The following is a 22,874-nucleotide window of genomic DNA, read 5'->3' on the forward strand; positions in this document are numbered from 1 at the left end:
ATAACTTAGACATGCAGTTTATTGTTAATATTGTTTGGAATAGAATCATTCAACTTGATCTAAAGGCAATTTTATAGCTTGAATTGGTAGATTTAGTCAAAACTCCCTTTAAATATGCGCGTCAACCTCTTGCATCCTCAGCAGCCCACATCCAGGCGTCTTTAAAGGAAGCAGCGACGCTTCAGATTGATGGATGTACTCTTTAACCATCGACTGGCTAATCCCGATGAGTGACAAATGGTTAAGCCAATTGCTGCACAGGCAGTTTATATTCCCATAGTATCTTTATTTTGGGACACCAGGAAGAAAAAAAAAACGTAGCTCATGACACCGAGAGGAGCGACCAACCAGGCGTAAAGCTAATAAAATCATCCGAGGCAACGATCCGTTCCTAAATCGGACTCAACTGGGGGAACCGCACACCTTTTACTCGCAGGTTTTTCTTAACCCGCTCATGCACACAGATCCACCCCACGGCTAATGTTTTTACTGCTCTGTCGTGACCGGATCGATGCAAATGTCCCAAAATTCACTGGCTACCGCCAGACTTTGGCACGTAAACGTCAATGTTTTGGCCGCCTTCGCGTGAAAATTGGCGGTGTTTCCTCCTCCCGCCGCTCCGGAGGCGCTTCTCTGACAGAGCCGAGGCTCCGTCGGGCTGCGTTCAGCACCTGGACAGCTCCCCTCTCGCAGGGTTCCCCGCCGCGCACGTCGGGGAAGCCCCTCGGCTGGGGAGCGCAACCCGGACCCCCCCAACTCAACTCGTCTAATCCAGGGAGATAAAGAAAAGAGAGACGGGGGTGCAACTGACTCGATTCTTGTGACTGCACTTAAAGCTAACATGGCTCTTGTTGAGTGACGATGCTTCATGCATTCGAGCTGCAGCCTCTGGTTTTGCACCGAAATCCGCGCAGCGCAAGGGAGCAGCGAAAAGCAGCGGCGGTGCTCGTCCAATGCAAAAGTGCAGAGGTTTGCTGCAGCCTACACACACTGCGAGCCTGCTGCCGCTGCTTCACTCACTGTGAGCGCCACCGAGGGAGACATTACTTTCTGCAGGGGAGCAACGGGAGGCACAGTTACGTATCAACAATGTAAATCTCTCACAGGTAAGAGGTTCTCTGGGTTTTTTTTTTTTTTTTTTTTACTGTTATTCAGTGCATCTAATAGCAAAAAGGTTCTCAGTGCAGGTGCAAAATATAAGGTACTATTACTGGTGGTTGGAGCGAGTGAAGTCTGAAAGCCAACTCCTGATAGGTGAGATGTAGAGCTGCGAGTCTAAATAAGAGCTAAAGTCTAGAAAAGTTTGTGGCATTTTAGAAGCAGCTTTTAAAACTGTCTTGTTTAATTTGACTAAGTGTACAAGTATGCGGATAGTACAGTGCATGAGCTTTGTTTGGTCGAGAAACCTACTGGATGTCATGGCACCATCATTCAGGCAACTGTTTCTAACAAAATATCTGAAAACATATCCTTTAAAAGTAGTCACATTTTCTGACAGATCCAGACTTTATGTTACCACCATACATTTTCATGTATAGTTTGTCAATGTGTTGGATCAATACAGAGTGCTGCTGCATATTTGGAAAGCTAAAGAAAAAAATATTTACAACTAAAACGCTAAAAAAGTGTAGCATTTAGCATGTATTCAGCCCTCAGAGCAGCAGCTGTTCTCATCCAGGGTGACACAGGTCAGCTTGGCGGCTCCAGGGTTGTGGGAATGCATCCGGTAACTGAGGAGACGTACTGTGACCAGGGAGGAGGCCAGCATCAGGAGGCATCCGCTTTATTCATTAAGGCAAAACAAACAAAAAGCATCGAAGTGATGTGCAAAATGGGAGCTATATTTTACATGGGTAATGATTCTGCACTGTGAAGTTGACCAGCAACTAAACCTTCACCTTCATCATGCCTGGAAACTCAAAAATATTTTTTGCAGCAGCTCTACAAAGTCACGCTCTTCAGTGTCGGAATTACTGCTGCAGGAAGAGGACACAAAGTTAACCTTTTTTTTCAAAATAAATGAGATGGAGCTAAAGGTGTAAGAAACTATTTATGGGAAACTAGTTTCTGTTGACGGTTTTTTCAGGTTGTTGCAGCAGATACAGCAATACCATTTTATTTGCAAAGCTCATTTTCAGCAACAATACAATTCAAAGTACTTTACATGATTAAACTGAAAAGAAAACAACAAAAAAGCAAAAACAAAATTTTGCAGTAGCAAAATAAGGGAAATCATTGACATGTCGGAAGACATGACCGCTAATGATGTTCTATTTATCAAAGTTTGAAAGACAAAATATAGGAATAATGTACTAATAGCTTAAACTGCTAATACCAGTTAGCCTAGTAAATCGATTAGCAAAATCTAAACATCTATAATTCTTTACTTCTGGTTTGTTCCCTCTAGCTTGGTAAAAAACAGCCCATATCCCTAAACGCTGTTTGTGTCGTACAGAGGGTCTGGACTCTCAACTATTAAGAAATGTTAGCTTCCTGGAGGCGTGGACTGTGTTGAGGTTTTAAATTTTATCCATGACGTAATGCGGGAATTCAACTCCAACAAGCTTACTGGAAATTTCCTGCGCTGTAAATGACCGACTGTGAAAAAAAAAGTGCCGATCCGAATGAGGCGGCTGTTAAAATGTTAGCTCAATATCTGGAAGCATGGCCAACAGGGACTGAACGACATTCTTCTCTTCCTCCACTCCCCTTGCTAAAACTACAGACAGACAGCAAATCTAAAACGGCACAGAAAATTGATGTCATCGTTCAGAACGTCGACCGAGTCCGGAGACAATCCGAGTCAAAGGGAGAAATCCCAGACGGTGTTGTAAGCGAGATTTTTTCGAGTTGCACAGGAAGGCAAAGGCCAGGCAACTGTATCCCTAAACGTGATAAAATGTGTGAATTTAAAAGTAACAAAAGTAGAACTTTTACATTCCGGACACCGTTGTTTCTTCGTTACCTTTAAAAGCTGCTTTGAAATTAAAAATACTTTTAAATGACTTGCAGGTAAATTTGTAAGAATGTGAACACTGAATAAAAAGACTCACGCATTTTGTCTTGCTTAGGCACCCATGAATGGCTGCCACAGGAGATTCAAGAATTACTGAAGCATGCATGAAAGAATCAAAGCAACACTCCAGGTATGTTTTTGATGAGGGAATAACATTAAAGTTAAATAAGTTGATTTTACATAATGTCTCCCCCTCTTTCCCTTTAAAAGTCATTTATCTCTGATACTGACCAAATGTATGTAAACTTCTGAATTTTAAGGCATTTACAAGAAAATAATTTTAAAAATTTCTCACTAAGTTTCCCGGCATTTGGCAAATAGAAATCATTTTGGTAATTCCAACTAACATAAAACAAGAGCAGTTTGCTGTGATTCAACTACCGATAGTGAGAAAAAAAATACATTTTCTTTTTATTTGGTGTTTATAAACTTCCGGTTTCAACTGTATGCATTGGAATAGCATTAAAAATACATTTAGTTTGTATCTGTTTTCCTACTAAAATAAAGATTCTAGATTTGATCCTCCACATCAGTGCTAAGTTTCACTTTCTCAGATCTCTGTATAAGCTCTTATTTTATTTGCAGAGCTGAGGCTCTTTTTTTTTCTGAACCTTCAAGAAAATCTGCACTGGTTGACCGCGTCCAGTTTGCTCTTAAAGACTGGAACCTCGTCTACTGCTTATCGGTTCACCTACTTTTCCACAGATGAGCGATTCTCCAGGAGAGTGTTGACTGAGCAGAATCTGCTCAAAATGACATAATTTAAGTTTTTTAAAAAATTATGTGTATATGTAAAAAGGGTACATTTTCACTAAAAAGGGAAAAATATTGCAGATTTTTTTTTATACATATAAAATAACAAAAAAACAAAATACATAAACCCAAAACCTCAAAGATTGCACTTTTTAGTATTTAGTTCTGCATCTTTATCTTTTGAATTTTCCGATTTTCCAGCTCAGACTTTTGATTTTCCACAGAGACAATCTGAGCTTCAGCCTCTCTGAGCTGCTTCTCGTCTCCTCAGTCAGCCTCCTCTGGTTCTTCAACTCCTTATTCAACTCTTTGAGCTCCTCTGATTTCTCCTCGTTCATCTTTGTGAGTTCCTCCTCTACACCTATTTTATTTGCTGATCCTGATCGTCAAGGGACAACTTCCATGAAAGTGATCGGAAACATGAGCAGAAAAACAACCGAAATCAGTTTAGAAGTTACTTTCATGTTTTTTTTAGATTTTGTATGATAGAACAGGACAAAATAGTGCATAACTACATAATCGAAGGAAAGCGATACCTGGTTTTACAATTGATCCACTGCTCAGGCAGAAGAACTGCAGCAAAATGTTGCTATCAGAAGGATATCTTTATTTGTAAAAATTTTCAAATGTATATTTTGTTTTTCTTCTGTTTGACTGTTTTGCCAGTATGTGTGGTTCTAACACACAAAGTCCTGGTAAAATGCATCAAATTTTGAGTTTGAAATTATATAAATAAAGAAAATATCAAGGGGATTAATTCTTTTGCAAGACTCAGAGACTATAACTCTGTTGGCTTTTGGGCTACCGTCTGTCTTTATCAGCTTTGCACATCCAGAGATAAAAACTTTGGCTGTTCTTCTTTGTGACGCGACTTAAACTCAGTCAGATTGGATGAGGAGTTTGTGAACATCAATTTTCAATTTCCCACAGGTGGACCTTTCCCCCTGATTCAAGTCTTTTACAACCTGTAGCAGGTTGAAACCATGTATCAACTTCTTTCCAGTTAACAGTGTCGCCTTGTTTTGTTATGTCACATAAAACCTTAAAAACTTATACTGAAGCTCATGTTTGTAACCATGTGGAAAAGCTCAAGGGGTTCGAATAACATTGCAAGACACTCTATGGATTATGAAATAACATCTTCCTGCTGCGTGAAGCTGTGTTAGTTTCAGTCGGACTGTGCGTCTCTGACGGTGTAACTAGATGTGCTCTCTGCAGGTTTAGCATGAAAGCGGGAGCTCTCAGGTGGAAAGGTGAACTGCAGCTCTAAAACAAAAGTAAGGGGAATCGTGTGGAGAGACTTCACCACCTCGTCACTTCCCTTCGCCATCATCCATCATTATGGCTAATGCTGAGTAAGTAAAAATCATACACTGATCCAGCCACTCAAAATCTTTAAAAAAAAAACAACAAAAAAAACCAACTCCTTTTCCTTCAGTTAAGTTTTTCCCCCCCAGCATTTCCCCTCTTTTTGTCCTATCACTCTCTCACCATGTTTGTGTTTGTATCTCCATTGGAACGATAATGATCTTTACTCTACAGACTCACACACGTCTGTCTGCATGAGGACGCACAGGTTGGGTCAGGCGCAAATGCTGACCGCTGTGTTGGTTCTTGAGGTGAAATGCCTTCTGTGTGTAATGTGTAGTGGGCGCAGACAGACCACAGAGGGAACATGAAGTTTACTGTGGGTCTGTGAGTGTGAGGAGAACAAAGTGGGCAACACTGAAAACAGTTTCTCTCTGCCAGGGTGTAATACTGCTGGCGTCGTATTACTCTGTAATTTGTCTCTTCTTAACGAGCTGCATTTATTCTCTTGACCTAGATAAATGGCCCCAAATCATTGCTCCATTTTGGCTTTTATGAGTATTGCAGTTCAGTTCACTATTTCCTGCAATGCTAGGTTCACTGGCTCTTTGGGACACCGCCATATGATGACATGACTGAGGTTGCATTCATCCTGAGAGCGATCTGAATGTATTCATGAAAGAGGGAGGCTAATAAAGAAAGGCTCTTGTATTATGCTCAGATCTCCTGGGGCTTTCTCTAAACTCCACTCTGTGCTGCATGTAGACGTGCGTCAAAATTGTTCTTAATCAGTTTAATGTTTTGCATTTTGTTGTCGTTTTTTCATGTGAGATCCCAGTTTGAAAAAGGTTGTGTCTGTCAGTTAAGCTCTTTGATTTATGTTTATGAATTTGCAGCCTGACAGATTCTGTAGAAAAATAAGCATCTTACGGGTGCAGCTTAGTAAATTACCGTATCACTGAGAAGTTCAATCATTCCATTGACTCACTTCAAAGAGTGAAACTCAGATATTAAATACATTTGTTGCACATAAAAATATGTATTTGTGGATTTTTTAGCACATTTTGCTGATTGTGGTTCACAGGAAATGAAAACGCAATAAAAAAAAAAATCTGAATATTACAGTTTTTCTAATAGATATTTTCCTTCCACTTAACTTTTCATAAATATGTACAGCACTTTAACAGGCACCAAATACTTTTTTTTTGTGGATTAGCTGCATTGTATAGGCTATGAATGTGTGCTAGACATCTGTCAAGTCAGCAGTCTTCCACATAATACAACATAACACTCCTTATTTAAAAATGTTTTATAATGATCTTAAGTAATATTCAAATTTTTTGGAGAATCTGAATTTTCATTCTCTGTGAGCTGTAATGGTCAAAACAAACAGGAATAAACATTTCAGATGTACTTATTCAGTTGTAACGCTACTGGGTAATGCGCAGGTCTGACTGCAAGATTTAGTGTTAACCACTTGGAGAATCAGAAATAGGTACGGCATGGAGTCAGGGTTGGGTGGATAATTGATGCAACTGAGGCAAAGAGCTTTGTTTATACTGCTTATTTATTGCAGTGGCAATAATAATGATAATAATGATGACAAAAAAATAAAATAAAAATAACAAAAGACTAAACAAAAATAAATTGTTCAAAAGAAGCAATGAGGGGGAAAAAGAAACCAACAAAGAAATAATAACAATCAGTAACACTTCAGAACCAAATGCAATTCAAAAAGGAGTCCAAAAGCAACGGGAGAAGAGTTCTTTTCCTTTTGATACTCCCTTAGAGTTTAGTTTGTTTCCTGTGAGAAAAGTGTCTTGATTTTCCTGCGTGAAAAGTGTCTTTTGATTTCCTACCACTAGGTGGTGTGTGGGTAGCTCGCCATCCTCCATCATCAAGCAATTAGATGAAGGGGGGAAAAAAACCTGACCTAAAAGGGCCAGAAAACATACATTAAGTTCATATATAAATGTTATATTTATATAAGCTAAATGGGGAAACAAAGAATTAAATACATACTGCTATGTATTGACAACAACTTCATAAAATTGGGAAAGGAAAATAAAGGAAAAGTCCTTTTAAAAGTGCACTTCATAATTCAAGTTCAACATTTCTCAAATAAAGTAATTATCAGTCGCTACAAACAACAACTAATAAATCAAATCAATCAACTTAAGAATGTGATTGATCAGAGTAGCTACAAACAAATCACTAGGTACCAGACTTCATTGATGCACCAGTATGTAATACAACAACAAACAAAGAAATCATGAAAATCATCAAATCCAAAGTTGAAGGAGAAGCCTTTAAATATCAAAGGTGTGACCTTTAACTCGGCTTTAACAGTGTGATATTTTATTAAGCAAGTAGTTAGTAAATGGACTGAACTAATGTGGGCATCTGATTGTCGAGTTGGTAGCTAATGCTATTGGCGGCGCATAGCGGGAATAACGCTCCATCATACATATGAATGAATATTTACTCACCGTCGAGCAACGGATTGTCTAAGGAGGTGGATGCAAGGTTAACTGGTTCTCATCAAAGGTATATCAGGCATCAACAAGCCCAACCTGGTGAGTATTGCAGCGGATATATTAGCGGCGCTAGCATTGCAAATATAACGTCAAGTTCAAATGGTATTTGATAACTCACCACAGATCCTTGAGTTTTAGATGTGTAATCGTTCAGCAATGAGTCGATTTGGAGAGTTCAGATTGTTTAATTAACAACCGACGCCACAACCGACAGTGAGCAGCAGCACAGTGGATACCCGGAAACACACATGAGAGTCCCAGAGGTTAAAGGGATTACTTAAAGGGAAGATGGTTGGGGCGTGGCGGTCACGTGGGTTACATGTTCCCCCCCTGATCCCATGCACGTCCCCGTACATGGACCAGGTTGAGTCTGGATGGCTGGCTGGATAATACCAGGAACAGTCAGGTGCTCATCCTCCTCAGTCCCTTCAAGTGCATGTGTAAATGCAGTGGTCAGTCCATGAAACAATAATTGGATACTCTTCAACAGCGGGTGACCGAGTTGGGAGTACTGCAAGCGTTCCGGTGGTCTTCTTGCTCGGGTTGACCTCCGCAAAAATGGTACTGATTCGGGACTCGATGGTTCCGTTATGGAACTTGATGATTCTGGTTGAGGGCTTGATGGTTCTGTTTGAACAATTAAGTCCACTTCTGGTTCCATATTATTGGTGGAGGGCTCTGGAGTAACAGGCTCAGGAACAGGATCTCCCTCAGCAGCAGGATCTCCAGTAGCATCTCCTAAGGAATCATAAATGTTTGAACTGATGTTTACCGCCTCTCTGTCCACAGCTTGAAGTTTCCTTGGTTCCTCTGCAACAACTGTGAGTTCCTGTTCCAAATCCTCTTCTGCAGCAGAGGGTGGGGGTTGATCAGGAACTTCAGGTAGGTCTGCAGGCGGAACAGGTTGCTGGACAGGAGGTAATGGTGAATTAAAAACAGTGATGAATTTCACAGGTTCGAAGGAAGAGGGATTATAAACAGGTAAGATGATCTCTTCTTCTAATGCATCTTTATCGTGAGGATCAGGCAAGTTCATAGGCAGGTGCTTTTTCTTTTTCACAGGTAAGTTTTTCACAGAACTTTGTTCAGGTAGGTATTTGCAAGGCAACAAAAGATCACGATGGAGTGTTCTGAGAGATTTATTCTGGTTCTCTGGTTTTACAGTGTAAACAGGGAGGTTGCTGGCCTTCTCCAACACTACATATATGTCAGGTTCCCATTTGTCAGCCAATTTGTGCTTTCCTCTCAGTCGGACATTTCTAACAAGAACCCTATCTCCTACAGCAAGTTCAGAAATGCTGATATGCCGATCAAAAGAGGTCTTGTTGCGAGACATCACTTTCTGTGCGTTCTCTGCAGCCAACTGATGGCTGTCTTGCAGGTGCGTTTTCAATCTTTGGACATACTGTGGGTGAGAGGTGGAGATGTCCTCTTCCAGCGGCAACCCAAAAGCCACATCTATGGGAAGACGAGGTCGGCGACCAAACATTAGTTCGTATGGAGAAAACCCAGTGACATCATTCTTAGTGCAATTGTATGCGTGAACAAGGGGTTTTACAAAATCTTTCCATCGAGATTTATTCTGCTCACTTAATGTCCCTAGCATGTTAAGCAATGTGCGATTGAATCTTTCCACAGGGTTACCTCTGGGGTGATAAGGAGTTGTCCTTCCCTTATGGATACCAGCAATATCACACAGTTCTTTGATGGTACGGGACTCAAAATCCGGTCCTTGGTCACTGTGTAGTCTCTCTGGAATGCCATAATGGACAAAGAAATTTTCCCACAAACATTTAGCCACAGTTCGAGCTTTCTGATTGGGTGTTGGAACAGCGACAGCATATTTTGTGAAGTGATCTGTAATCACAAGAATATCTTTCACTCTGCGGTCTGGCTCCAGAGACAGAAAGTCCATGCACACTAGCTCTAGAGGTCTTGAAGTCTTGATGTTGACGAGAGGTGCAGCCCGTTCTGGTAATGTTTTCCTTTTTACACATCGTTCACAGGTCTTGATTTTATTGTAAACATCAGTGGACATTCGTGGCCAAAAAAAACGGGAACGAATCAGGTCCAATGTCCTCTCGATCCCAAGGTGGCCCATATGATCATGAAGCTGTACCATCACCATATGCCGACACTCCTCTGGTAACACTAGCTGATAGGCAACACTGCTTCCCACTTGCCGTCTCCTGAGAAGAAGGTTGTTACGGAGCTCCAGTTTATTTACTTCTCTCAACAGGAGTGGCAGGTCTGGAAGTTCATCCCTCAGCGATGGCGGTGGAGATTCCTCTCTCTCAAGCTGAGCAATCACATGTTGGATGATGGGATCAGCTCGCTGTTTGGCAGCAAGATCAGCAGTGGAGAACCTGGGCAGAACAGAGGTGGCAAATTGGGTGTCATCTGTGTAACTGTCAGGTAGGCTTTCCACATGGGCAGACAAAGAGAGAACAAGGGCATGGTCATGGTCATTGCTTGAGCTGAACACCAGTTGGCGGTCACAGATGGCGTCAACAATGTGCTGGTCAATCGTGGTGCAACCTGGTTCCTCCAGATGATGTTGAATGAACTTTAACACTCTCTCCCTTTCTTTGAAGGACTTAAGATCATCAGGCAGTGCAGGATGTGGTCGTCGGGACAGGCCATCAGCATCCGCATTCAGTTTTCCTGCTCTGTAAACAATCTTAAAGGTAAATGTAGACAGAGCAGAGAGCCATCTATAACTTGTAGCATCAAGCTTAGCCGATGTCAAAAGGTAGGTCAGCGGATTGCTGTCTGTGACCACAGTGAATTGTGTGCCATAGAGGTAGTCATTAAACTTCTCAGTAACTGCCCATTTAAGTGCCAGAAATTCTAATTTATGTGCTGGGTAGTTTAATTCACTTCTGGACAACCCTCTACTTGCATAAGCTACAACTCGATTTTTGCCATCATGTTCTTGATATAGCACTGCTCCGAGGCCTGAAGAACTGGCATCAGTATGGAGAGTGTATGGCTTGCGAGGATCTGCAAATACAAGTACAGGAGAAGTAGTAAGTTTTTCAATAATGGTGTTAAATGCATGCTGACAGGATTCAGTCCAACGTTCAGCAAAAAGCTCTTTTGGGTTGAAATAGTTCTGGGGTTTCAACATAGGTTTCAGTTTCTTTTGGCTAGGTGGATAGCCAGCAGTAAGGTCATGTAACGGCTTGACGATTGTAGAATAGTCCTTCACAAATCGCCGATAATATCCTGCAAATCCCAGGAACGATCTCAGTTCCTTCAGGTTCTTTGGCACTGGCCAAGATGCAAGGGTAGAAATTTTATCGGGATCTGTCTCCACACCGTCTTTGGACACAACATGGCCAAGATACTTCACTGAAGTTTGGAAGAACACACATTTTTCAATGGACAGTTTTAGTCCAAAGTCCTTTAATTTGTTTAGGACTTTCATCAACCTTTCTTCGTGTTCTTCAAGAGTTGGTGCGAAGATGATCAAATCGTCAATAAAAACTAGAACTTCTTTTAGATGGAGCTCACCCATACACTTTTCCATGAGTCGTTGAAAAGTGCTTGGGGCATTGGTCACGCCCTGAGGCATGCGATTAAATTCCCAGAAGCCTAAAGGACACACAAAGGCTGTTTTGTTCTTGTCGGCTTCCTCCATTTCTATCTGGTAATACCCAGATTTTAGGTCCAGCACAGAGAACCATTTAGAGCCTGCCAGTGCAGTAAACGCATCTTCTAGCTTTGGAAGGGCATAAGCGTCTTTAATGGTTTGTATGTTAAGTTTCCGATAATCAATACAGAGGCGTACAGAGCCATTTTTCTTGCGCACTACCACAATGGGTGAAGCAAATGGAGATTCTGATTCTCGGATTATTCCAGAATCAAGCAGTTCTTGAAGATGTTTTCTCACAGCATCAACATCCTGTGGATGTATAGGGCGTGGTCTTTGTTTGAATGGTGTAGGGTCAGACAATTTAATTTGATGTTTCACCTTGTCTGTTCGACCAAAATCAAGGTCATGTTTGGCAAAGACCTCTGGTATGCTGTTGAGCTTTGAAATGATCCGACTTTTCCATTGTGGCGTTAAAGGCGATTCTCCAAAATTGTATTGAAGCTGAGGTGTTAATGGCTCTGCAGGCTTGTCATGGACTTTGACACTATGCTTTTTGGAGATAATAGACTCTAATGCGGCAATCTCTGCAATGGCTGCTCTCGCAGGGATAATAACTGGATGGTCTGACTCATTAGTTACTACAACTGGCAGGTGACAAGGCCGATGTTGAGGTATGTTAATGAGACAGGTTTTAACCATAAGTCCCCCAGGCAGACAGGAAGAAGCTGGGTGTTCAACAACAACCGCCTTCTCTTCCCTCAATAACCGTGTGGTCAAACATCCCTCAAGGACAACAGTTTGACCAGATAATATGGTTTGTGGCTGATCAGGCTGCAGAGTTAAAACAACTGGATGTTCAGGTGAGCTTTGAACATACCTGTTCTGCAGGATTTTCAGGATAGCTTGGTACCCAAATGCTGTGGGTTTAAAAGTAGTAGACTGGCTCTCAAGGTGTTTCTTGTAGGCAATGTCAAGTGTATTTGTGCCTACTAGTAAAAGTGGATGTGTGGTTTTGGTGTCTGGGACTACCAAAGCTAGGGTGTCCACTTCAATTGGTGAGCCAAGAAATTCAGGTGGAAAAGTCAAATTTAATTCAATGTAACCGAGGTATGGTACATTTTGGCCATTTGCACCCTCAACTTCCAACAGATTGTTCAGAGACATAATTTCATGGTCAAAGAGGTGAGTATTATAAAATGAATGTGGTACTGTAGTGACTTGCGACCCACTGTCAAGGAGGCAGCTGAAGTTGGTTCCCTTTATTTGGATTTGGCCCATGCTCTTCGTACCAATGAGACCCTTTGGCAATACAACATGCGATTCAGAGTGGGTTTTGGGACAGCTGATGGTTGCAGCTCCTGGGTGTCCCTCAGCAGGAACTGCATTTAGTTTAACTGCTGACTTGACTTTTCCTCATCCCACGCTTGTTGTTTCTGACGAAGCCGTTTCTTCTTTTGTTCCACAAGGCTTGGATTTGCTTTGTTGCTACATTGGGAAGACATATGACCATCCTCACCACAGTTAAAACAGTACCCTGGCTTTGGCCTTCCAGCGGTGTGAGGTGAGGGGTAGCTGGTCCTTGGCTTAGACTTGGTCGGTTGCACTTCTGATTTTGCATTAACAGGTGTCTTTCTGGACATGAAGGAAGACATCTGCCGTTGGAGTTGCTGAATCTGCTTTTTTAGTTCTTTCAGTTCATCATTAACTGTGTCATGACCACAGGAGCAGGTACTCTGAGACTGAATGGTCACTTTTTGTTTAGATGAATGAATATGCTTTCTCATTAGGGATTCTTTAGCAATTTGTCTGTCCTCTTCTGTTCGGAGTGACAGCAAAAGTTCAGAAAATGGGGGAGGATTGTTTTTTTTCCCCTCAAGCTGCAACTTGGAGATGACCGAGTTGTCCCAGCATCCACGGCAGAACTGTTTAAGTAAATGTGCATCTTTGTCTCTTGGTAATATTCCTCCTCTTTTTATTACTGTGCTGAGGGTAAGCTGCAATCGCTGGAGATAGGAAGATGGCCGCTCTCCAGGATTCTGGAAAATGTTTAAAAACTGAGCAAAAAGCTCCTCTCCATCTTCTACTGTCTGAAAAGCTGAATCAAGGACTTGAAGAAGAGTGGAAGGAGATGCACCAGGGCTCAAACATTTAATCAAATCTGCAGCTGGTGACAACAAACTTTCAACAATACGCCGATTTACATGCAATCTAGAAAGGCTGGGATCAGCAAGTAACAGTTCAATTTGAGATCGCCATGAGTCATAGTCTGCTTCATTGCTTGGTTTAGGAATTTTTCCTGAAAATGAGCGAAGTCTAAGTGAAGATGTGGAAAAGTCACTATTCTTGACAACATGCTCCACCACAACTCTTTGAACGTCCTGTGGAATAAGGTCATTCCTCGACAGAGGAACCCTCTTGGTTGGTGGTGGAATGTAGTGGCTGGGTCCAGGTGGCGCTCCCTGCTGATCAGTGGACGAATGGATTGGAGGGGCTGAAGAGGCTTTAGGCACAGTTGGCAACTTCGGCTGACTTTGCACAGGTTGTGCGAAGGTAAGGATGCCTTCTTTTTTCTCTTCCTCTTCTTCATCACCACCACCATCATCCTCCTCCTCATTATCACCACCATCATCGTTGTCATCATCCTCATTATCGCCATCATCACCATCTGTTGTCTCCAAATGTGTGCTGATTTGATCCATCACACCTTTCAGGACCTCCTCAAACCGTTTTCCACTTCGTTTGGCTATGTTCTTCAGCTCATCAATGTAGTCCATGGGAGGGCTGCTGCTACTCACCGAGGCTGCATACTCTGAAGCGAGAGGAGTAACACGAAATATTGCATCTTCTGTGGTTTGGGAACGGTAATTATATGGAAAAAGGGGCTGTAATGCATCTAATGTGGAATCTTCTTTAAACTCGACAATCAGGTTTTTATAGAATGTACTTTGTGGATCACTGACATGGAAAACCTCTTTTACTGCACCATAACATTGTAAACGATCAATTATCTCTTTTTCATCCTCACTGCTCTGAGTGCCAGTAACTAACACAGAACTTTGCATGTTTAAACCCAACTGAGTAACAATATCCATTTTTTTCCTTCCCACACGTCCAAAGTAACAGCACTGCGAAATTATTCAATTATTCACCCACTACTAGACTCCTGGCTAGCTTGCCACTTGTAACGCTACTGGGTAATGCGCAGGTCTGACTGCAAGATTTAGTGTTAACCACTTGGAGAATCAGAAATAGGTACGGCATGGAGTCAGGGTTGGGTGGATAATTGATGCAACTGAGGCAAAGAGCTTTGTTTATACTGCTTATTTATTGCAGTGGCAATAATAATGATAATAATGATGACAAAAAAATAAAATAAAAATAACAAAAGACTAAACAAAAATAAATTGTTCAAAAGAAGCAATGAGGGGGAAAAAGAAACCAACAAAGAAATAATAACAATCAGTAACACTTCAGAACCAAATGCAATTCAAAAAGGAGTCCAAAAGCAACGGGAGAAGAGTTCTTTTCCTTTTGATACTCCCTTAGAGTTTAGTTTGTTTCCTGTGAGAAAAGTGTCTTGATTTTCCTGCGTGAAAAGTGTCTTTTGATTTCCTACCACTAGGTGGTGTGTGGGTAGCTCGCCATCCTCCGTCATCAAGCAATTTGATGAAGGGGGAAAAAAAAACCTGACCTAAAAGGGCCAGAAAACATACATTAAGTTCATATATAAATGTTATATTTATATAAGCTAAATGGGGAAACAAAGAATTAAATACATACTGCTATGTATTGACAACAACTTCATAAAATTGGGAAAGGAAAAATAAAGGAAAAGTCCTTTTAAAAGTGCACTTCATAATTCAAGTTCAACATTTCTCAAATAAAGTAATTATCAGTCGCTACAAACAACAACTAATAAATCAAATCAATCAACTTAAGAATGTGATTGATCAGAGTAGCTACAAACAAAATCACTAGGTACCAGACTTCATTGATGCACCAGTATGTAATACAACAACAAACAAAGAAATCATGAAAATCATCAAATCCAAAGTTGAAGGAGAAGCCTTTAAATATCAAAGGTGTGACCTTTAACTCGGCTTTAACAGTGTGATATTTTATTAAGCAAGTAGTTAGTAAATGGACTGAACTAATGTGGGCATCTGATTGTCGAGTTGGTAGCTAATGCTATTGGCGGCGCATAGCGGGAATAACGCTCCATCATACATATGAATGAATATTTACTCACCGTCGAGCAACGGATTGTCTAAGGAGGTGGATGCAAGGTTAACTGGTTCTCATCAAAGGTATATCAGGCATCAACAAGCCCAACCTGGTGAGTATTGCAGCGGATATATTAGCGGCGCTAGCATTGCAAATATAACGTCAAGTTCAAATGGTATTTGATAACTCACCACAGATCCTTGAGTTTTAGATGTGTAATCGTTCAGCAATGAGTCGATTTGGAGAGTTCAGATTGTTTAATTAACAACCGACGCCACAACCGACAGTGAGCAGCAGCACAGTGGATACCCGGAAACACACATGAGAGTCCCAGAGGTTAAAGGGATTACTTAAAGGGAAGATGGTTGGGGCGTGGCGGTCACGTGGGTTACACAGTAATAATAAGATATAATGTGAGCTGAACTACAGGTTCTTCGGCTCTTTTTATCCATTCAATGTTAAGTTGACAGTTTTCTTTAGGATTTTCATTCTTTTTTTTTTCGCCATTTAATAATTAATCTTGCACAAATTGTCCATTGTTGTGACACTTTAAGGCCTAAATTGATGTTTTTAAAAAAAAAAAAAGCTGTTTCATATTTTATAACTTTGTGACGCTATCTACGTCAAAATGCAAAAAAAAAAAGCATGAGTAATCTGCCTTTTCAGTTGTTTCGTCTTGGAGGATTCAAATCTCAGGATATTGAAATAATGTGTAATTATTTGGCATTATCTGACACTGAGGCTGTGCAAAAAGGTCTGCGGACCTTTCCGCTCCGCCTTCGCCCTGCACCACGGGGCTCTCTGGGTCTCCTGTGTCTCCTGCTGCTTCTATCTGGAAAGGTTAGATAAGACACTGGTCACTCCAGGGCCAGAACAGTCTATTGTGCAGTTTGCCAATTCATCACAGGTTAATCTGTTATATTATTAATGAGCTACTGTGCTTGGCAGACTTCATTAATATCTGCTGGCAAGAAGTAATGGAGGTTTCTCTGGAAACGGAATTGGCTTTTCTAGTGAATAACCTGAGGCGCTTCCTAAATTCTGTTAAAGTGACAGATGCTACAACATTAACTATGTTAAACACAGACTTTTCAAATCCATGACCACGCTTAGCGGGAATTACAGACATAACTTACACTTTGTTAGAGGTGAGAGAAGGAGCGTGCCTCGGTGCCGTAAAAGTAAAACGCAGTGAGCAGTTGGTTGTCTCTGACTCCTCTGAGGTAAATCTGTTATGCCCGGTGGTGTCCAGCTTCTCTAAAGTTGTCCTCAGCAGCTGGTGGGAGCAAGGGACATCTGCTTTGTTCTCCGTACTCTGACTAGGTTTGATGTGAGCTTTTGATCTTCAAAAACTGCCCTGAAACATTCTCATTGTCTCGCGCCTGCCTGTGGTCTGTTAAGTCGACCGAGATGTTTAAGCTGGTTGCTGTTGTCTGAGGAAATCCTGACAAAGATTCTGTGAGACGTTTAGAAAGGAAGTAACAAGCAGTCAGGAGATCAAGTCCGTTGATATAAACTTTACGTTGAAATAGTAATTCAAACCATTTTTCAATTTACCCATATTTAACCTTTAGTCGCTTGACAAATGTTAAATTTAGCTAGATTTAAGCATTTCACACATTTTTATTTCTTGTGGACACTTACATCTTTATTATTGTATGTTTGTATCTCTGGAACAAATTTGCATCCAGGTCTTAGATTACATCTATACTGAAACTTTGACTAGTCCTTTTTGCAAAATACACTTTTTGCCCCCTTAAACACAGTCAGCACCAAAAACAACAAGAAGGTCACACACCTTAGCTTTGATTATAGTACATATTTGCTTCATTATTGTTTCGATAAGCATCTGCAGTGCAACGAGATGTTTTTACATCCAGCGCTGCATGAATTTTTCCCCTACGTCTTGCATTGATAATGAGAGTCTGACCGTTAACTTTTCCCTGCTAGTTCAACTTAAAACATCTCTAGTTTCAAACACTTCACAGCAGCTCATGCAAAATGTGTCTTATGAATCTTCTACACATAAACCATGTTTTAAATTAGTTGGCTGTTTAGATAGAATCTCATGGGTATTTTCAGAGAAAGTCATGTTGTTGGTCTACAGGTCGTAGCAACGACCTTCCCATTGGAAATGTGTGGCGCCAAACATATCGCTGAGTGTTGTGAAATATTTAGTTTTTTCTACTATGCAAATTTTGTGTTCATCTCTGTGGATTTGGGAAGGTCATCACTACACTCCAAGAAATGTAATCGAGTATTTAATACAAACAGGACAGAGCTCTACAGGACCATAAAATACTGCTCACATTATCTGTGATAACATTTCTGGGACTGAAGTCATTTTGAGACGAATCACTTTTGTCTTGGTTCTGCCTTTAGCTTTAAAACTCAATGAAGTTCTGTAGTGCAGTGAATAAAGCTTATAATTCAATGTTTCTATGCTTATCTGTTCAGTTTGTTGGTATGCTAATATTTTTAAGCAAACAACAAAGCTTATTCTTGTTCCCTTGGTCTCTTGTGAGTTATGTAGAAAGAAGGCAGGGTTGCTAACATTCAGAGAGAGAACATGCTTCGGTGCTCCAGCCCCCCAGTTACTTCCATGACCTTCTCTTATGGCCAGTAAAATCCCCTAAGCATATTTTGGCGCGTAATAACCTTTCCTACCTGACCCACAACATGACAGTCCACCATTTAATTTTATCTGCCGCCCTTAGGGCAACCTACTCCCCTGAATATCACCTCTGTCCTGTGGCTGCTCTTCTGCAGTTGAAGCTTTTTTTCGTTCTCTTCTAGAATTAATCATTCAGAATTTTCCCATCGCCCATTTTTGTTACATAAAAACGCCAACAAAGGTCAGTATTTGTTTGAAAGGTGCCGAGTGCAGACAGACAAGAGTAAGAGTCTTTGTTTCGCAGGATTGTTAATAATATTAGCAATACATTTTGAAATTATTTTAAAATGATTTAGTTCTGGAACTGTTTAACAGTTTGTCATGTTATGACTTTAAATTTGATTTGATTCATGATAACAAAATGCAACATAGCTGTCAATAGAAAAAAATACCTTATTTTATTTATTTATTTATTTATTTATTTATTTTTACAAATTAAAATATTAGAATTGATAGATATTAAGTCTAATTGTATAAAGAACATCTATATAAAAAAATTGCCAAAAAGTCTCAATTTGATTTAACATGTATATAATTTAGATTAAACCGTTCTATGGCCATATGCTAAGGTGAATTTTTGCCTCATTCTGAAATCTTAACCTGGTCTCCCATTTTGTCTGACAAGTTTCTAATCCCTGTTGAAAAAAAAAAAACTTCCTCAGCATGATACTGCCACCACCATATATTCAAATTCGGTTGTTGCTCCTCAACCACCTCCACTTCTTCTTCCACGATGTGTTTGACCTAACCCTGTTTCTTTTGAAATTTGACACAGTTTGTCTACATTGACTTCTGAAAACAATTAGTTGTGCTGCATTATTTTCAGTGTTAATCAAAGTTAATGCTACACTTTTCAGATTTTAATTGCATCATATATGAAAAATAATTTTTTGTTTTCTTTTCACTTCTCAATTTTGACTCACTCATAATAATATAGACTGAAGTTTTGTTCAGGGCCTGTAATGCCTTTTTGCAAGAGGTTGTTAAATTGATGCAACTTTTTGTTGCAAATTTACCTGCTGCTTGTTTATAGTTTTTCTCTTAAAGTCTTTTTGTTGCACTATAATGGCAGATAAATGTAAAGAAACAAATTACATCACTTGTTTAAGTTAGAAAATACGAACACACTCTAATACAAATAACTGAATGAACGATTGCTAAGATGCTCTTATAATTTCATTACTTAAGATCCAAAAAAAAAAAAAACCCTGAATATTTTACAAACCCATGCCAAGGTCAGCACCTTCTCCTGACATCTTGACTGTCAGCCAGGCAGAGAAGTACGGCCGCATCGCTGCAAGCTGCGCGCTGGTGAGCGCAGGACAGCTTGTGTCTGTCATGAACAGTTATGTGCGCGCTTCTGATTGCTTGGGAATCGAGCCAAAGCCTGCTGCTGTGCTGAGAATGCGAGGTGGTATGGATGAGATGTTGCTTGTAGGAGAGGTGTGGAGAAAACAACATCTTTCGGGCCTACACACTGTAGCAGAACATCGCATATTCACAGTCTTAGCGGATCAATTCTTCTCTGCAGAATCTTGTTTTTGCGAGATGCCGACATTTCCAGAAAACAACACTGTGCTTGTTCGTTGTCACTTACAGTAAATGAATTGTAGTGGAAAACAAAGGACTGCATTGCATTCCCTTTGCTTGTTGGCTACTACAGAGTGTCACCTTTTTCAGAATTAAATCGGTATTGACGATCCTGCACAGAAAATCAGATGCTCTCTTGTCTTTGTGGCTCATCTCAAGTTTCATGCAAGTTCACTGATACAATTGCATGCATATGTACTTTTTCAAAAAGAGAGAAACAGCCAGGAGCTTAAAAACTGGTTTTATTAGCCTCAGACATGTAATGTTTCTGTCTATGAGTCAACAGCATCTCAGCCTCTGGTGTCTTGTGTTTTGAATATATAGAAGATATGAATCTTCAGAAAGTGTTGGGCCCTTCTTGCCAAGGGAAATATTCCTGTCAAACTTAAAATGAGAGCTGCAACTCTTGAGACTGAAATACAATAACAGCTTTTTGAAAGTGAAAAAAGCTATTCTGTTTTACGTCAGACAGTGATAAACCACTCTCAGATAGGTTAACCCCATTTCTTTCTTTTAAATCGTGTTAATGCTACATGTTATTTTTCAAATAGGATAAAGAAAAGTCATTGCTGTACTTTTGTACACATTAGAAACCTGGAATTTCGCAGGACATGTCACAACATTTTTTATGAGCTGCTTGCTTCTTAAAGTAGGAAATTAATAAACCAAACCAACCTAAGTTGACCAAAGTGATGTACAAATTACAGGACAATAACAAATCACCAGTAAAGTCAAGTAAAAGTGTGCATAAAATATAAAAACAATTAAATTGTGTTGCTAAAACAAAATTACTTCCAAAATTACATTAAATGCTGAACCTGATAAATGCAGCTTGCCAAAAAGAATAAATCCTTTCTACAGGGTGTTAAATGATTAGATGAAAGTTGTACATTTATTTGTCTCAGTTAGGCTTTAAAAAATGTTATATAAGCCTAAAATAACAACGCAGTCTTCCAAATCACTTCTAGCTGGAATTTAAATGTGTACATTTGTGCATTTACTGCTTTTTCTGTCCATACTTTGCTTTCATGTTGAGAAAAAAATTTGGTGATGTTCACAAATGTGAATATTGCCAAATTATTGAGGATATTCACCAAACTATTGGAATTTTTATGCAACAGGCAACACAAAATAACATATAGGTTTGAAGTGAATTTACACATTGCGTTAATCAGTCTTCAGTTAGAAAGTGAGACATATATTTGTTTTCAGCTCTCTTCTCTCTGGTTCAACCAGTTGCTTTCAGTAAGCACCAAGTTCATAAATATCTTAGAGTAATATTTTCACAATTTAATTTAAAACTTTTATTTAGAAAATTGCATGTCATTTTCCTTCCACGCCAAAATAGTGGACTACTTGCAAATTGATCTGTCAGGAAAAGAAAATCCAATAAATCCTATAAAAATGTGTGGTTGCTATGGGTGTGTTACGTCTCTGTGTTGAAGTGACTCTGTATAAAAGGTGTATCTTTCTGCATCATTTCGAAAAACACACCATAGCTTTCTTTCATACACTAAATTTTTACTAGTTGTGTTTGTTTTGATTTTAAGCGTTTTTATTTTGCAGCCCGGGTCGTGGCAGCCATCTCTTACCATCTCCAGCTCCGTTTACCGTTGAAGTTTTCTGCCTTACTTTAAGCTCTTTCCATTAATCCATTTCAGTCTTTCTGCTCTTCTCTCCATCCTTATGTCCTTTCCTCGTGTCTCTTCTTGGTTTCCCTCCTTTGTGTTGTGTAACCCCCCTCCTGCCCTCCCCCCCCTCCCTTGCTCTGGTTTCCCCTCCAGACCCACCTTTTTCTAGACTCCCTTTGACATTTGAAGGAGAGTGGGGATTCACTCAGCTGACAAAGGGAGAGGCAGTGACGTCACAGCAGGCATGATACACCAGCATCTGCTCTGGTCTAAAAATACCCACCACAGGGCACACACAGTCAGTCTGCAGCTGCACTCAGCATTTATTTCCACCTCCACGCTCTACTGAGATGGCCCAGCTTTTACTCAACTGGGGCTTGTGGGCACGCTGGGGTACATGCTGCTTCGCTACAACTAGACAGCGGTGATGTGTCTCCACATCTTGCTTGAAGAACAGGCTTACAAGGGTGTACATTTGCTCATGAAGACGTTTGCATTCTGCTGATGAATTGTTCGAAGCTCTTACGTAATTAAAATCTTTGACATTCCAGTAGCTTTATTTTAATTGGCTTTTGGATTATGGCAAATGTGAATAATAATAACATTTGAACATTTTCTTCTAAATTATCCATTTCATTTAACATTTGCTTACATTTTTATGTTTTTTTTCCCCCTCAACATTAGTTATTAAACTATTTTTTTTAAAACAAAACCTGACATACAGTACAGTAAAAAAGCTTATGCATTACTTTATGTTTTGCAAGACCCAGAACAAACACACAAACACAGAAAAATCATAACAGTAATAGTTAAAATAATGATGAAAAAGATTCTAACATTTTCCTGATATGAAAGTTCAACAGCTTTCTCAGTCTGTTTTGATTTCCAATAAACTTAAATTAGTTTCATTACCAAAAGATAAGTTTGTAAATGTGCAGGGCTACAGTGATCTTGACAGTTCATGCCCTCTTACTCTTCCATTTTAGCTGTTTTAAACTGGTTTTTAATAACATGCTAAACCATTAAATAAAATCCCCAAAATTAAGATCTTAAGTTTGCAATTTCATTTTCAAAATCAGCCACATGTTTTAATTTCCCCATCTGTCTGGTCCAAACAAACTGATGTTACCGATTTGATATATTTGTACATGTTTCTAAAATAAATGTTCGCTTTCTGAATCTTTTTTCTCTCTTATGTCTGCCTGTGTGTACATGTTCGGCCCATCTGTTGCTGGGTTTGGCATATAACTAGAGAAGTGGAGCAGGAAGGTCTGTCAGACTTGGAGATCATCTCCCAGCCGGTGGAGGATGAGAACCAGCGCCTGGCTCCTCCGGTCCAGCTGGTGAGCTTTGGCTATAGAGATCTGCCCCTCGCAGCTCTGGACCTCTCACTGGCCGGCTCGCAGCTGCTCTCCAACGCAGACGAAGATGAAAACAGGGAAGGGTAAGTCACTGGCAATGTGCGGGAGGCATTCAGGACTCTGGACGCATTTGGCCGCAGACAGGTTACACATAGGCGTGGTGTTAATATAGTAAGTTGCTA

At 40.2% G+C, this 22,874-nt stretch overlaps 1 protein-coding gene and 2 long non-coding RNA genes across 4 annotated transcripts in view; 1 reads left to right on the forward strand and 2 right to left on the reverse strand.

The window, feature by feature from the left end:
- Positions 1 to 156: 156 nt before the first annotated feature.
- LOC103462591 (transmembrane protein 266-like) overlaps positions 157 to 22,874 on the forward strand; it is a 58,370-nt gene continuing 35,652 nt past the window's right edge. The window contains exons 1-5 of one of the 2 annotated variants that reach the window (XM_081605335.1): positions 157 to 1,106; positions 3,072 to 3,146; positions 3,994 to 4,111; positions 4,988 to 5,124; positions 22,584 to 22,775. In XM_081605335.1, coding sequence (XP_081461461.1) covers positions 5,111 to 5,124; positions 22,584 to 22,775 — 206 coding nt within the window. In that variant the 5' untranslated portion in view covers positions 157 to 1,106; positions 3,072 to 3,146; positions 3,994 to 4,111; positions 4,988 to 5,110. The remainder of the gene's footprint in view (positions 1,107 to 3,071; positions 3,147 to 3,993; positions 4,112 to 4,987; positions 5,125 to 22,583; positions 22,776 to 22,874) is intronic. The other variant, XM_081605336.1, reaches the window with a different exon arrangement.
- On the reverse strand, positions 6,519 to 9,067 carry LOC145551141 (uncharacterized). The gene is made up of 3 exons (XR_014086963.1): positions 7,733 to 9,067; positions 7,567 to 7,650; positions 6,519 to 7,010 (listed from the first exon to the last, which is right to left on the reverse strand). It is a non-coding gene; the product is annotated as an uncharacterized LOC145551141 (long non-coding RNA).
- Positions 14,389 to 15,807, reverse strand: LOC145551140 (uncharacterized). The gene is made up of 3 exons (XR_014086962.1): positions 15,628 to 15,807; positions 15,462 to 15,545; positions 14,389 to 14,903 (listed from the first exon to the last, which is right to left on the reverse strand). It is a non-coding gene; the product is annotated as an uncharacterized LOC145551140 (long non-coding RNA).

This window comes from Poecilia reticulata, chromosome 3 (genome assembly GCF_904066995.2).
Source record: "Poecilia reticulata chromosome 3, P_reticulata-male-v2, whole genome shotgun sequence".
NCBI lineage: Eukaryota > Metazoa > Chordata > Actinopteri > Cyprinodontiformes > Poeciliidae > Poecilia > Poecilia reticulata.